The sequence below is a fragment of the Perca flavescens genome, chromosome 7 (assembly GCF_004354835.1).
Source record: "Perca flavescens isolate YP-PL-M2 chromosome 7, PFLA_1.0, whole genome shotgun sequence".
In the NCBI taxonomy this organism is placed as follows: domain Eukaryota; kingdom Metazoa; phylum Chordata; class Actinopteri; order Perciformes; family Percidae; genus Perca; species Perca flavescens.
Window position 1 is genome coordinate 7819179 of NC_041337.1, and position 13538 is coordinate 7832716.

At 47.7% G+C, this 13538-nt stretch overlaps 2 protein-coding genes across 2 annotated transcripts; one reads left to right on the top strand and one right to left on the bottom strand.

The window, feature by feature from the left end:
* Positions 1-380: 380 nt before the first annotated feature.
* zbtb39 (zinc finger and BTB domain containing 39) lies at positions 381-7966 on the top strand. Its single transcript, XM_028582039.1, has 4 exons — positions 381-466; positions 1870-3147; positions 5007-5360; positions 6725-7966. Exons 2-4 carry the CDS (start codon positions 1903-1905, stop codon positions 7688-7690), a joined length of 2565 nt encoding a protein of 854 aa, XP_028437840.1. The 5' UTR covers positions 381-466; positions 1870-1902; the 3' UTR covers positions 7691-7966.
* Positions 7967-9826: 1860 nt separating this feature from the next.
* ackr5 (atypical chemokine receptor 5) lies at positions 9827-13286 on the bottom strand. Its single transcript, XM_028581886.1, has 2 exons — positions 13170-13286; positions 9827-11425 (listed from the first exon to the last, which is right to left on the bottom strand). Exon 2 carries the CDS (start codon positions 11420-11422, stop codon positions 10292-10294), a length of 1131 nt encoding a protein of 376 aa, XP_028437687.1. The 5' UTR covers positions 11423-11425; positions 13170-13286; the 3' UTR covers positions 9827-10291.
* Between the last annotated feature and the right edge of the window lie 252 nt (positions 13287-13538).

Sequence of the window (13538 nt, forward strand, 5' to 3'; positions counted from 1 at the left end):
TTCGGGTGTGGGGATGGGGGCATTTCTGCATTTGTTGGATAGGAAAGCTGAGATATGAAGGGGGAGAGAGAGAGGAGGGAAGGCATGCAAGAAAACCGTCACAGGGCGGACTCGAACCCTGGACCTTCTGCGTCGAGGAATAAACCCTCGGCATATGTGCACCCGCTCGGCCACTGATCCGTTCCTTTTTTTTAACCACTGTTGACGGTAGTGGTATCCCAGCATGCCGTCTGCGTCTTTACAGTGCACTTGAGTATGACCAAAGCCTGTATTAGAAATTCTTTGGTATGACTCATCCAGACTGCAGGGGGCGCCTGCAGCGCGCTCTTGTTGACATACGTCACCAACATGCGACGGCCTGTCAGAAGGGTGATAATTTCCTAAGATTTACCACAGTCCGTGGACGAGCACCGCTCTGCTTTAAAACAAAGAGCAGGTCCGTCACCTACCAGCGTCTTTTAAATGGGTAAGTCACAATCGCGAGACTAACGAGACGAATCCATTCGAGCGAGAAGGATTTTTGTTGCGAATAAATCTGTAAGACGTGCGTGTCTGATTTAGTGAAAAGAGTTGACATGATCATAATGTGTCTGGAAAACTGGCTAAGCTCAGTTAGCCCCTTGGTGGAATAAATGGTGTAGGTATAAAATGTCAGTTCAGAGTGTAAAATGGGTTGAAACCCTAGTTGTGTGTACAGTCTACGGCCAAAACGAAGCGATTTTTTTGGGAAACATTTATTTGTATGTGTTGGCGGGACAGATATCAGATTACCCACAGCTACAGTTTTCACGTGCTCACGTTTTATTAAGGACTTTAAAGTATTTATAACAACAATCTAAAATACATAAACATCCGGTGCAAATGCCCCAGCTGTCCTGTTTGGAAGTCTGTTTTTTTTTCTGACTATTTCACTGTAAATCAATACACCGATTACTATTTCAAGTAATAGACTAATAATTGAAGACAGCAACCAAAGTAGCACATGTCCAGCATGTGTTTCCAAAGACAAAAGTATGTGTTATGATGTCATGTTGAAATTAAGGGGTTAGTCCATGACTACACAAGATGTCACACTTAGTCTTTGTGGTCTTTATTAATGTTATTAATTAAAGCTGAGTGACTTAATAGTTCTTCTAATTGTCTCCAGAAACAGCTCTGTTTTGAAGACATATAGTCACTTGGTGATATTGTTAACGCGACTGTAATGTTATTTTGTGTCATTGTAAACGGAATGTCTTGGGTTTTTGGATTGTTGTTCAGACAAAACGAGCACTTTTAAAAACTTCATATTGAGCTGTGGGAAATTCAGACATGTTATAGACAATAAAACAGATCGATTAATAATGAAAATGTTTAGTTACAGTCAACGGAACATGCTGTACGTTCTTTGGCCTTGACTGCACATTCAATTATTGGACCGAAAGTAAACGCTGCCTGCCTGTTAAAGGTGCTCTAAGTGATGTGACGCAGGTTTTTTTTAGGCTGCAACATTTTTCGTCACGTACAGCAAACATCTCCTCACTATCCACTAGCTGCCTGTCCCCTGAACACACTGTAAGAAAGAAACCGCGGTCTCTGTAGACAGCCCAGGCTCCACAAACGGTGGAACACTATTTGTTATGTTTGGTGGTGCAGGTTGGCGCGGTTTGTTATTGTTGGCGTTTGTGGAGCCTGGGCTGTCTACAGAGAACGCGTTTTTTTACGGTGTGTTCAGGGGACAGGCAGCTAGCAGATAGTGAGGAGATGTTTGCTGTATGTGACAAAAAAACGTTGTAGCCTAAAAAACGCGTGGCATCGCTTAGAGCACCTTTAAGGTACCACACGTATTCCTCTTCGGTTGTGCCTGACCGACTTCCCTGCCCCTTGCAGTTGGACTGTAGCGCACCAGGAGCTGCAGCAGGGATGAGGATCCGGCTGCAGGGTCCCGGCCACGCTGCCAGCCTTCTCGCCGAGCTCAACCGCTGCCGCCAGTCACGCCAGTACTGCGATGTGTTCCTGCAAGTCGGCAACCGCACCTTCGCAGCCCACCGCGCGGTGCTGGCCTGCGCCGGGACGTACTTCCGTAACCTGTTCGCCCGGTCTCCGGCCTCGTCCACCGCCGCCTTCTCTTTGGAGTTCATCTCCCCGGCCAACTTCGAGAAGGTGCTGACGTTCGTCTACACGGGGGACATCTTGACCGACCTCATAGACGTCGGGGTGCTGTACGAGCTGGCTGAGAGGCTGGGCGTCGGTGAACTGGTGAGGGCCTGTCACGCCACCTTCCCCGACCTGCAGGCTTCTGGGTCGGCAAACTGTAAAGCCGGTAGTCCTGAAGACCGCTCCCTGGACTCTAGCATGGTCTCTGCTGCTGCTGCGGTGTCCACAGTGGCTGCCGTTGGTGCAGCTTCTGCGTCGTCTGTGTGTTCCTCTGCCGCCTCCTGCTCGTCTCTGTCTTCGTCTGCCGCCCCGACCCCTGCCGCCGCTCCCTCGCCCGTCTTCCAAGCCAGAACGGCCAGCGCCGGCTGCGAAGCTCACGCCGGGGCTCTGTCTCTGGAGCTGAAGGCAGAAGACATGCAGTCTCATATCGGCTACGGGCAGACGGCTGCAGCTCAACCGCTACCGGGCGGACCGATTGACGGCGCGCTGCCCCCGGGGCCCGTGCTCCAGCTGAAGATCGAGCAGGGCCTGGAGGAGGAGGAGGAGGAGGAGGAGGAGGCGGCGGCGGCAGAGGGCAGCCGCGAGGGCTCTAGAGACACAGATGGACGAATGGTTTCTGAGAGCACAGGAAGCTCTCTTCCTCAGAGCGTGGACGCCGCGCCGCCCGACTCCTGCTCCTTCGCCGACTCCCCGGCGGCGTCCGCGGAGGAGCGTGGAGGCGGCCTGCAGGTGGGACTGGTGGAGGGCGGCGTGGTGGACGTCCGGAGGGACGGCAGGCTGGTGTTCGGGGAGGTGGAGGAGGGAGAGAACGAGGAGGGGAGGGGAGCCCTGCGAAGGAACGGAGCCACGGAGGGAGCCGAGGAGGAGGAGGAGGAGCGGTGGAGACAGCTGGCAGGCGAGGTCATCGAGCTGAGCGACGACGAGAACTTCATGGACGAGGGAGACGAGGAGGACGATGAAGATGACCTTGTGTATGTGGAGAACGGAGAGGGGGGGAACTCCAGCAGCCAGGTAACGATTGCATTTCTCAGCTTTAAAATACTTCAAATAGAGATGCACCGATTACAACTTTCTAGGCCGATTACGATTTTTATTTGAGCTGATACCGATTTTAGCCGATTTCGATTTCATTTTTTCTAACCACTTTACAGCACACGCCAGTATTTATTTTCTATCTTTTCTTTAATAGAAGATTTTAGGGCTGCTCCCTCTTAGTCGATTAGTTGACTAATCGGTCGTTTTGGTCTTAGTCAACTTAGATTTCTTCAGTCGATTAGTCATGTTTGATGTTTTTTTCATGCTGAATGACTTATTTCCAAGAAATGTACGGGCACATCTCTGGTAAGTGGTGCTTTTGCATGACTCTTTGCGGAGAAACTCAGATCTCAGATCTGTCGATTAAATCAACTAATCGATTAATCGATACAATTGAATGAGTGTTAGTCGACTAAGAATTTCTTCAATCGAGAACAGCCCTAGAAGATTTTGCACAGAACATAGAACATCTTTTTGAACAGATAATGGATCACTATAAAATAGAACTATATAAATTACTCCTTGTGTGGGGAAACTCTCACACATCTAAAGTGCAATGTTAGAACCATTTGCTTTTTTTCACATCCAATATCCAACTAAAAAAATGTGATTCTGGTTTTTGGTGTCGTCCCTACTTTTTCCTTGCAGGTGTTGCATATCGCAAACTTGTTATCTTCTGCACACACGCTGAAGAATTTCCAAACAGCTGACATGTTGCAGGTTAATTCACGAGGTTCATGTGTGTGTGGGTCCTTGAGAACTGTAACTCGTATTACTTCTGTTGTCAGTTAATTGTAGCGTTGACCGGCATGAAATCGGAATATGTCAGACTGACCTGCCGGTCGCCGGTCATCTCTATCGCTGCATCTCTAATTTCAAATGAACATGAGTCAACATTGGGCTGGGTGATATGGAGAAAATCAATACTATATTCTTGACTAAATACCTCAATGTCAACATACCACGATATTGTAGGGTTGACATTGGTGCTTTCACAAAATTTCTTTAAAAATAATCATCAGTAATTGGGTTATAATGACAGTGGGTAAAGGCAAATAATAGAACAGTGTGGTAAGAATCACTTTACTGTAATATATCCTTTAAAACCAGGACCAAGACTTAAAAAACTTAAAGGTCCCATGAAATGGTGCAATTTGGATGCTTTTATATAGACCTTAGTGGTCCCCTAATACTGTATCTGAAGTCTCTTTTATATAGACCTTAGTGGTCCCCTAATACTGTATCTGAAGTCTCTTTCCCAAAATTCAGCCTTGGTGCAGAATTACAGCCACTAGAGCCAGTCCCACAATGAGCTTTCCTTAGTATGTGCCATTTCTGTGTCTGTAGCTATTGAGGAGGAGAGAGAAGGGGGGGGGCAAAGGTGGAGGGTGGGGGTGTGGCCTTGCCCAACTGCCACTTTGCTCGTTTGAAAGCCGTGATGTCTCTCTCTCTCTCTCATGGGTGGGCCAAATTCTCTGGTTGGGCAAATCAGAGAAAGGGGAGGTAACCTTTCCCCTTATGACCTCATAAGGAGAAGATTCCTGATTGGCCCATCTGAGCTTTCATTTTCTCAGAGGCAGAGCAGGATACCCAGGGCTCGGTTTACACCTATCACCATTTCTAGCCACTGGGGGACCATAGGCAGGCTGGGGGAACTCATATTAATGTTAAAAAACTCATAAAGTGAAATTTTCATGCCATGGGACCTTTTTAAGCTTTTACGATATCTCAAATCTAAGACGATATCTAGTCTCGTATCACGATATTGATATAATATGGATATATTGCCCAGCCCCAAGTCAACCCAACACAAACAATGCTTTTCACTCCTCCAGGTGACAGGGAACATGCTGTCATGTAAAGCCTGCGCGGTGCCCCTCCCGGCGGACCCCGCCGCCATCAGGAGACACGCCGAGACCCACCTGATGGAGCTGGGGAACTGCAGAGTGTGCGGGGCCTCGTTCCCGGACCGCGCCGCCGCTGTGGCCCACTCCCTCTCCCACGTGGGGGTGCAGCTCTTCACATGCGACATGTGTCACCTGCAGTTCTGCAGCCAAACCAAACTGCTGCGCCACCACCGCCAGACAGCCGCCACTTACGCCATACCGCAGGTGGCGCTGACCAACGGCAGCCAAGGACTGGAGCTGCAGTGTGCGGTGTGCACCAAGACCCTCAGCAAGGACTTCCAGGTGGGTGGACATTTAGTCCTGATCGATGGAAGTGCACATCCACGACAAAGTCTGACATCCAATACGTCTGACGTCAGGCTTTGTCCCTCGCCTTGCGCTCTCCGCGTGTCGCCGTTCTCAAACTGTTCGTTTCGGGAAACGACAACTAACTTTGAGCTAGCGAGCTACCCGCTGAAAATATCAAAGTTTGAAAAGAATTTGGATAGTGCGACAAGGCAGGCGCGCTTGGTTCTTTCGGGGAAAGATTGTAAAGATTTACAACGAATGTCTTTAGGGCATTTCCTCTCTAACTGCAACATGGCGTCGTGACTTTGTGTAAACATGCACGGCACTTTCCTAAAGCCAAATGGCGTGTTATCCCGAGAACGTGCCGTGCTATCGAGAGAACATTGCACGCGTGCAAAAAATAAAATCGGGGTAGGGGGGTTTAGGGAAAGAACATTGGGAACCTCAACAGTGACCAACGTCACACGCTTAGGAAAACAAACGGTTGGGTTTAGGACAGAAACATTGGGGAAGGCTTAAACAAAAAAACAGTTGATAAAATGCCATACGTGGGAGGCGATCCCGGCTCCCCGGGGTGAAAGTCCTGTGTTTTACCCATCCCAGCCACTCCAACCAACCTCCCTCTGCGGACTTCCATCCTTTCATACAATTCACACGTAATGTAGGTCAATGCAGGCCAAACGGCGTTCATAAATGCGCAAAAAATGCGATTATGCGCCTTGATAACACATACATACGCTTCTTAATGAGATCAGTCTGCTAACTGGGACCGAGCCGATGAGGTTTAACCATGTATCCAGCTCATTTAAATAGCTCCCGGTACTGGATTGTTCCTTCCCGAGACTTTAGCGGAGCTTAGTGCCACCCAGGACGATTGTGATTGGTTTAAAGAAATATTCCTCCTATCCCAGAATGCATCCGTGGTGTAGCCAGACCTTAACTCCACAGCGCTGTGGAGATAGGTTCGGCGATGCGAGACAAGCGGACATTCAACAGTTTCTTTTTGGTGTAGGATATGCCAGTTTCTAGCTGCAAAAAAAAAGTCAATCAAGATAAAAGCCATTTAGTCCAATAAAATTAAATTAAATCAGACCATTAAAAGTATGGCGAATGATCTGAGGTTGTTGTAGCATTCAGAGGATTCTTTACTCTTGGAATAATATAAGAACCAGTAATTGAAGTGGAACTCTAACTTAAATGAAGCCTACAGTACGTTGAGACGTCTGATTTCCCAAAGAGACGCCTGACAGTAACACGGAGAGAGAGTAAGAATATGGAGTTACTCTCTTACCACCTGCTTCATGTTGTCCTCACATTCATTTTTTTTTTTATTTATTTTTTTTTTACCTCCTTCCCAGACGGTCAAAGACCACCTGCTGAGCCACGTGTGTCCCCAGAGCCTGAGCTGTGGCGTGTGCCACCTCCCCCAGCTCTCCCTGTGCTCCCTGCTGTGGCACGCCCTGGCCCACCTCTCGCTGCCCGTCTTCACCTGCCCACACTGCGCCCGCTGCTTCGTGGAGCGCGCCATGCTGGACCGACACATGATCGCCCACGCCGAGGAGGCGGCGGCCAAGGAGAGGGAGCGCTCGGCCCTGAGGGCGTACAGGGCGAGGCCGGACGCGGGCGCGGCGGCGGCCGGACCGGAGGAGCTGCACTGCTTCCTGTGCCCGCAGACTTTCCGCTCCACCTCGGCCTTTCAGTACCACCTCAGCCTGCACACCAGCGAGTCCCTGGCCGGGGCCGGGGCCGCCGGGGGCCAGGGCTGGCCGGGCAAACGTAAAGCCGAGTCCCTGGAGTGCCCCCTGTCCGCGGCGTCTCAACGGGAGGTCGGTGGCCTGGTTAAAATGAGCAACCTGGGCGCGGGGCTGGGGATGAGTTTCGGCGCGCCGGAGAAGTTCTATCACGGGTCGGTGCACGGCCTGCCCTCTGGGGCGACGAGCAACGGGAGTTCAGGGCAGGACGGGGGAGCCGGCGCGGCGGGCGCCCGCGAGAAATGGTACCGGTGCCGCTACTGCGGCAAACGCTTCGCCCACTCGGGGGAGTTCACCTACCACCTGCGCATTCACACCGGGGAGAAACCCTACCAGTGCAAGGTGTGCCAGCGCTTCTTCAGGGGCCGCTCCACCATGATCTGCCACCTGAAGACGCACGCCGGCGCCCTCATGTACCGCTGCACCGTCTGCGGCCTCTTCTTCTCCACGCTGAAGCTAGTGTCGTCGCACATGGAGCTCCACAAGGACCACCTGCCCCCGGACTTCAACATTGAGCAGACCTTCATGTACAATGATCACTCGAAAGAGCCGCTGCCCGCTGTGGACACCTGATGTGGTTTTCTCCCCTACACCTCCTCTGCGTCTGGTTGCCGTGGACCACGTACTGCATAATACCGGTAGTCGAAGAGGGCTGAAACTAACCATTCTTTTCATTAGCGTTTTTTTCTTATTTTAAATTGCCGTAAAAAATGTCGAAATGTTTTTAAAAAACGGTTGTCCACAATTGCTCTAAAGTTAAAGAGCCCCTGTTCTACTTTTTCAGCGTCACATTTGTACTCTCGGGGTCTACTAAAATAGGTTTACATGCTTTGATTAAAAAAAAAAAAACATAGAATGTTGTCTGAGCTCTTGGGCCCCGCCTTCCTGAAAAGCCCAGTCTGCTCTGATTGGTGCTTGCGTTCTAAATCAGTGACATCACTAACTAGGGCTGGGCGATATGGAGAAAATCAAATATCCAGAGATTTTTGACCAAATACTTTGATATCGATACCTCAACGATATTGTAGTGTTGACTTATTGGTGCTTTCACAAAATATTTACACAATGAGATTTTTGATGAATAATCATCAGTAATGTGGATATAATAACTAAGTGGGTAAAGTCAAATAATAGAACAGTTACAACAGTCTGGTAAGTTCAGAAAAGGAAATCACTTTACTGTAATGCAGCCTTTAAAACCAGGAAAATTAATATTACGCATATTAATGTTAAAAAAACCTCATAAAGTGAAATTTTCATGCCATGGGACCTTTTAATATTTTGCCCAGCCCTACATTACGGTGACATCTTCAAATAGCTTGTTTTATCCCACCCAACAGTCCAAAACCCAAAGATATTCAGTTAATGGTGATTATAAAAATTAAAAATAGAGAAGCAGCAAATCCAACTAATCGACTAACGGCATCAGCTCAATAATAGACTTAGACTTTTAGAATGTAGCGTGGACACATTATCTGTCAGCTGCCGTTTACCGAGTCGACCTGTTTTGGAGAGCTTGGTCTCCTTGAACTAAGAGGAAAAGAGGCCACTCGGTGATGGTGTGTATCCTGTCGTGGGTCCGTGCAAGAAGGGAGGCTGCCGAATCGTTGACCGACACGCAGCGCGCCCCCCCCCGCTCGTATTCATCTACTCCTCCAAACAAGTCTGTATCTTTATAAAATACCAGGATAAGGCTTTTAAACGTCAGTGGTTGATGATCACACTGTTATCAAGGTAGCATACAAATTATTTTCCTATATTTATCACTATTTTTCAGACTTTTTAACTGTCTTTATAACAGTTTTTTTTTTCTTTTTTTCTTTCAATCCACAGGTACAACATGACACATAAAATGAGTGCATTTTTTTTGCCATTGTAACATAAAAATGTGTTTTTACTTCAATTTCAGTGTGATATTTGGTGTCTTACCTCATATTTATGATGAAAGTGTAACTATAATATTTTGTATGCCTTTATTTTTATTTTTTTTGTTTCTATATTGTTTTTGAAAAACAATCCAATAAATGCCTCTAGGAAAACAGTTTGTCACCCCCGAAAAAGATTATTCTGTTGTTACGATGACCTTTTTTAAAGCGTCCTGAACCGCAATAAAAAACAAACAAACCCATCCATCATCAGGATTCCAGTGACGATGTTGCAGAAACCTGTGTAGCATTGTGAACCTCCTGCTTCCAGGGGCTTGTGACCTTTGCCCCCCCCCTTTTTTTTTTTTCTTTCTTCCTGCTATTGTGCCATCTGCAGACTTCGACACCCCCCCTTTTCCTTTTTCGGGCCTTGTTATCATTTAAACTGTTGGAACGTGACCCATTCCAGATGGAGACAGAAAGGGAAGTAATGCTAATGTGCAAGGACAGCAAAAAAAACGTCCTCGGTTAAAATAAACCCATTAAGCGGGTCGCCATGCTTGGCCGTTGCTCTACTTTTGCCTTCTTTTTTTTTTTTTTAACGGTAACTATGGCGCCTGGGTAGCTCACCTGGTGGAGCGCGTGTTCCCCAATGTGCCCTCGCCGGTTCGACTCTGACCCGTGGCCCTTTGCTGCGTGTCATTCCCCCTCTCTCTCTCCCCTTTCATGTCTTCAGCTGTCCTCTCAAATAAAGGCCTAAAAATGCCACACAAAAAAAAAAAAAAATTACAAAGTACAAACACAAGTTCTGCAGCTTAAATCCATACAAATAGTGTTTGATGGTGTTTTATTGCATTTCAAACATGTTACAGCACATGTAGACTACAGCGGCATCTAGGAACAGATAAGCATTTAGTAACGTGAATTAGGATTTATCTGTTAGATTTGTGATGACGTTTATGTGGCTATGAGGATTGCTCTTATGCGGCACTGGACGGACCGCACATTTATTTTTTATTTACACACATTCCTGGTGTGGCACTATTCTTCTGTGCCATGAGATAAAGGTTTACCATGAGTTCCTGTGGGAGCGCATCAAACATTTCCTGCCTTTCTTCCGTTGATGATCAGATACATGATATAAAACAGGAAGTGGATTATGAGAGGAAGGTGTTTGTGAGCCCCTCTGTTACGTAACAAACACTACCAGAGTAGAGATGTTGTGCAATCTAAGCCTCCGGTATTCTGAAGCACAAAGACTGGATTCAGCTCCGTCTCGCTCCTGTCGCTCTCTCTCTCTTTTCTTATCTCAGTTTCTTTTTTTTCCTTCTTTTTTTTTTTTTTTTGATCCAACATCAGACTGGCTGGTGCTGGCGTTACTTAACTTGCGTTGCTTCCCGGCGTCTCCCCCGCCTCCGTTGGGAGCGCGGGGCTCGGTCCCAGCTCCCGCCTGCTCCGCGGCTCCCTCCCTGGGGATGTACGTCACCACGGTGTTGATCAGGTTGCTGCGGAAGCTCTTGCTGAGGAAGTTGTAGAGGATGGGGTTGGCCACGCAGTGGAACAGGGACAGGCTCTGCACCACGCTGATCGCGAAGTAGAGGGCCTCCACCGTGTCGCAGCTGAGGAGGAACGGGTTCAGGTCGTCTATCATCATCAGCAACATGACCAGGTGGTAGGGCAGCCAGCACGCCACGAACACCAGCGAGTACACGTGCACCAGCCACACGTCCCGCCGGCCCCGCACGTCCGGCGCCGTCCAAACCGCCCGGGCGATCAGCACGTTGCAGGTGACGATGACGGCGGCGGGGCCCGCGAACTGGAAGATCAGGCAAAGGAACGTCACCGAGACGAACCATTCGGTGTAGTTGTGCGCGGGCAGCATGTAGCAGCCCGGCTCGTCCCACTCCAGGAGATCCACGTGGACGTTCTCCATCAGAGCCAGGAGCAAGGAGAGCGCCCACAGGCCCCCGCAGAGCACCCAGCGGCGCCGGCCCAGCACGGGGAAGAAGGCGGGAAACGAGGGCCGGGTCAGGGACAGGTAGCGCTCCAGGGTCATGAAGGCCAGGAAGAAGGAGCTGCTGTAGAAGTTGACCACGTAGACCAGGTTGGTGACCTTGCAGAGGAAACGGCCCCACAGCCACACCTTGTCCATGGTCACCTCCATCATGAAGAAGGGCAGGATCACGATCACCATGAGGTCCGACAGGCTGACGTTGATGATGCAGAAGAGAACCCCGTTGGCCGAGTGGCGTCGGCGCCAGTTGACCCAGACGACCAGCGCGTTCTCCAGCAGGCCCGCGATGAAGATGAAGAGGTAAATGAGGAAGAGGGCCATGCGCCGGTAGTCGGTCAAAGAATCCAGCTCCAGGGTGCACTCGTAGACGAACCACGGGGTGCCGTTGAAGTAGTCCAGCGAGTGGTTGTGCTCGTGGGCGCTCATGGTCTGCAGTGAAAAGCAGAGGGAAAGGGTTTCGTGGTTTACTTTGGGGTTAATCTGATTATGTTTTCAGGCGTTACACAACACACACGCAGAGGAGGAGGAGGAGGAGGAGGAGGAGGAGGAGGAGGAGGAGGAGGAGGAGGAGGGGGTGGCAGGGGTCAAATGTTTCTCCAAAGATTTTCAGAGGTGGGTACTAAAACCACAGCAGATTGTTAAAAAGCCATTTCACAACCACCAACGCCTGCAGTGCAGCTCAGATGGTATAGCGCAGCGTTTTTGAAGACCCCTAAGGACCCCTTAGCTGAAAGAGAGACGGAGTAGGGACCCCCTACTACTGTACATATATTGTATAAAATTGAGTCGCATGTTAAACTGGGCCGGATGGATGAAAATGAATAGATATATATTATTTATACATCATGTTTTAATGTTAAACATATATGTGGAAGGCACAGTGAATTCTTAAGCCTAAGTGTATGGCTACCTATATTAAGCTTATCTTCAGTGTGTAAATTAAATGCTTTTCTTTTCACGAATTATCTTTCCAAATAATAAGTTGGATAAATTTTATTGTATATTTTCAGACATATTTGAATTTTTAAAAAAATGAAACTTTCAAAAACATTTTAGACATAATATGGCCCCCCCAGACCCCCTGTTGAATATCTCTGGTATAAAGTTCTCACTTTGAGGGGCTGTGAGTAGCTGAGTTTGTAATTACAGTAATACTTGCTGATTTATATGAATATTTATAGAGTGCTCCACCGATTAAGTCTTCCTATCAGAGATGACCCGATACCTTTTTTTGCCTCCCGATACCGATTCTGATACCTGAACTTGCGTATAGGCCGATACCGAGTACCGATCCGATACCAGTGTGTCATATATTTTATTATGATTTAACAGCTGTTTACTACTATCCCTGTATGGATGTGATTTGATTTATATATCTCTGTTGTCTGTCTAGCTCAGGTTAAACTCTTTGTAAAACATGAACAAATACAAACGATGAACGCCCCAGAACTTTCTTTTATTCTCAGTTGTAACGGAAAAAGAACATAAATAAACTACTTTAACGTAGATTTTTCTTTAGGGCTTTATTACGTGGTATCTGATCGGTGCATAAACTCCAGTACTTCGGTATCGGACCATCTCTGCTTCCTATAACATTGTTTGACTCACATGGACACTATATATATATATATATATATATATATATATATATATATATATATATATATATATATATATATAGATAGATAGATAGATAGATAGATAGATAGATAGATAGATAGATAGATAGATAGATAGATAGATAGATAGATAGATAGATAGATAGATAGATAGATAGATATACACACACACACATTTTTCTTCCTTGTCAAAACATGTCGCCTTGGGGGCCTGGGTAGCTCACCTGCGGCCCTTTGCTGCATGTCATTCCCCCCCTGTGTCACCCCTTTCACATCTTCAGCTGTCTTATACAAATAAAGGCCTAAATATGCCCAAATAATAATCTAAAAAAAGAAAAAATACAAAAACATTTTGCCTACGTTACCCACAATTCAACTCGACCGGCGACAGTTTGGTATGAGATGCGAGTGTGTAATGTTAGTGGCGGCTGATGTAGCCTGGATCAGAGATGAGCAGCGGGCTACGGAGGTCTGTGAGCTCACTTCTTTTGAACTCCACACCTCCAACAAAAAAGTACATCTCCATAAATATAGATTTGGACTTCATAGCGTACCTTTTGGTATTGATGAAGAGTGTTGTGGAGACGATGAAGAGGGCAGGTCCCTCCTGAGGCCTCGTTGTCCTTTCTGCGTGAAGCCTGCAGACACCAGATCACTCCTTCCAGCTCTGATGTGGAGGGCTGTGTGAGTGGTCACGCAGCCAGGAGTTTCTACCCTCCCATCTCTCATTAACACACACACACACACACACACACACACACACACACACCCTAACAGGACATCCTCAGTCAGTAGTGGGGAGTGGTGTAGGAGTCCAGGGACACCCACACAGGGAATGGAAAGTTTAATTTCATTTCTAAAAAGAAGAATGTGTTCACACTACTTGAGTTATTTAATTTAATGTTGTTACTGCTACAACTGGT

What these genes read in the sequence shown, in the direction of transcription:
- zbtb39 (XM_028582039.1), top strand. Translation starts at nt 1,903, where the DNA reads ATGAGGATCCGGCTGCAGGGTCCCGGCCACGCTGCCAGCCTTCTCGCC. An exon ending in GGGGGAACTCCAGCAGCCAG is followed by an intron (nt 3,148 to 5,006) that starts GTAACGATTGCA and finishes TCACTCCTCCAG; the next exon opens with GTGACAGGGAACATGCTGTC. An exon ending in CCCTCAGCAAGGACTTCCAG is followed by an intron (nt 5,361 to 6,724) that starts GTGGGTGGACAT and finishes CCTCCTTCCCAG; the next exon opens with ACGGTCAAAGACCACCTGCT.
- ackr5 (XM_028581886.1), bottom strand. Translation starts at nt 11,422, where the DNA reads ATGAGCGCCCACGAGCACAACCACTCGCTGGACTACTTCAACGGCACC.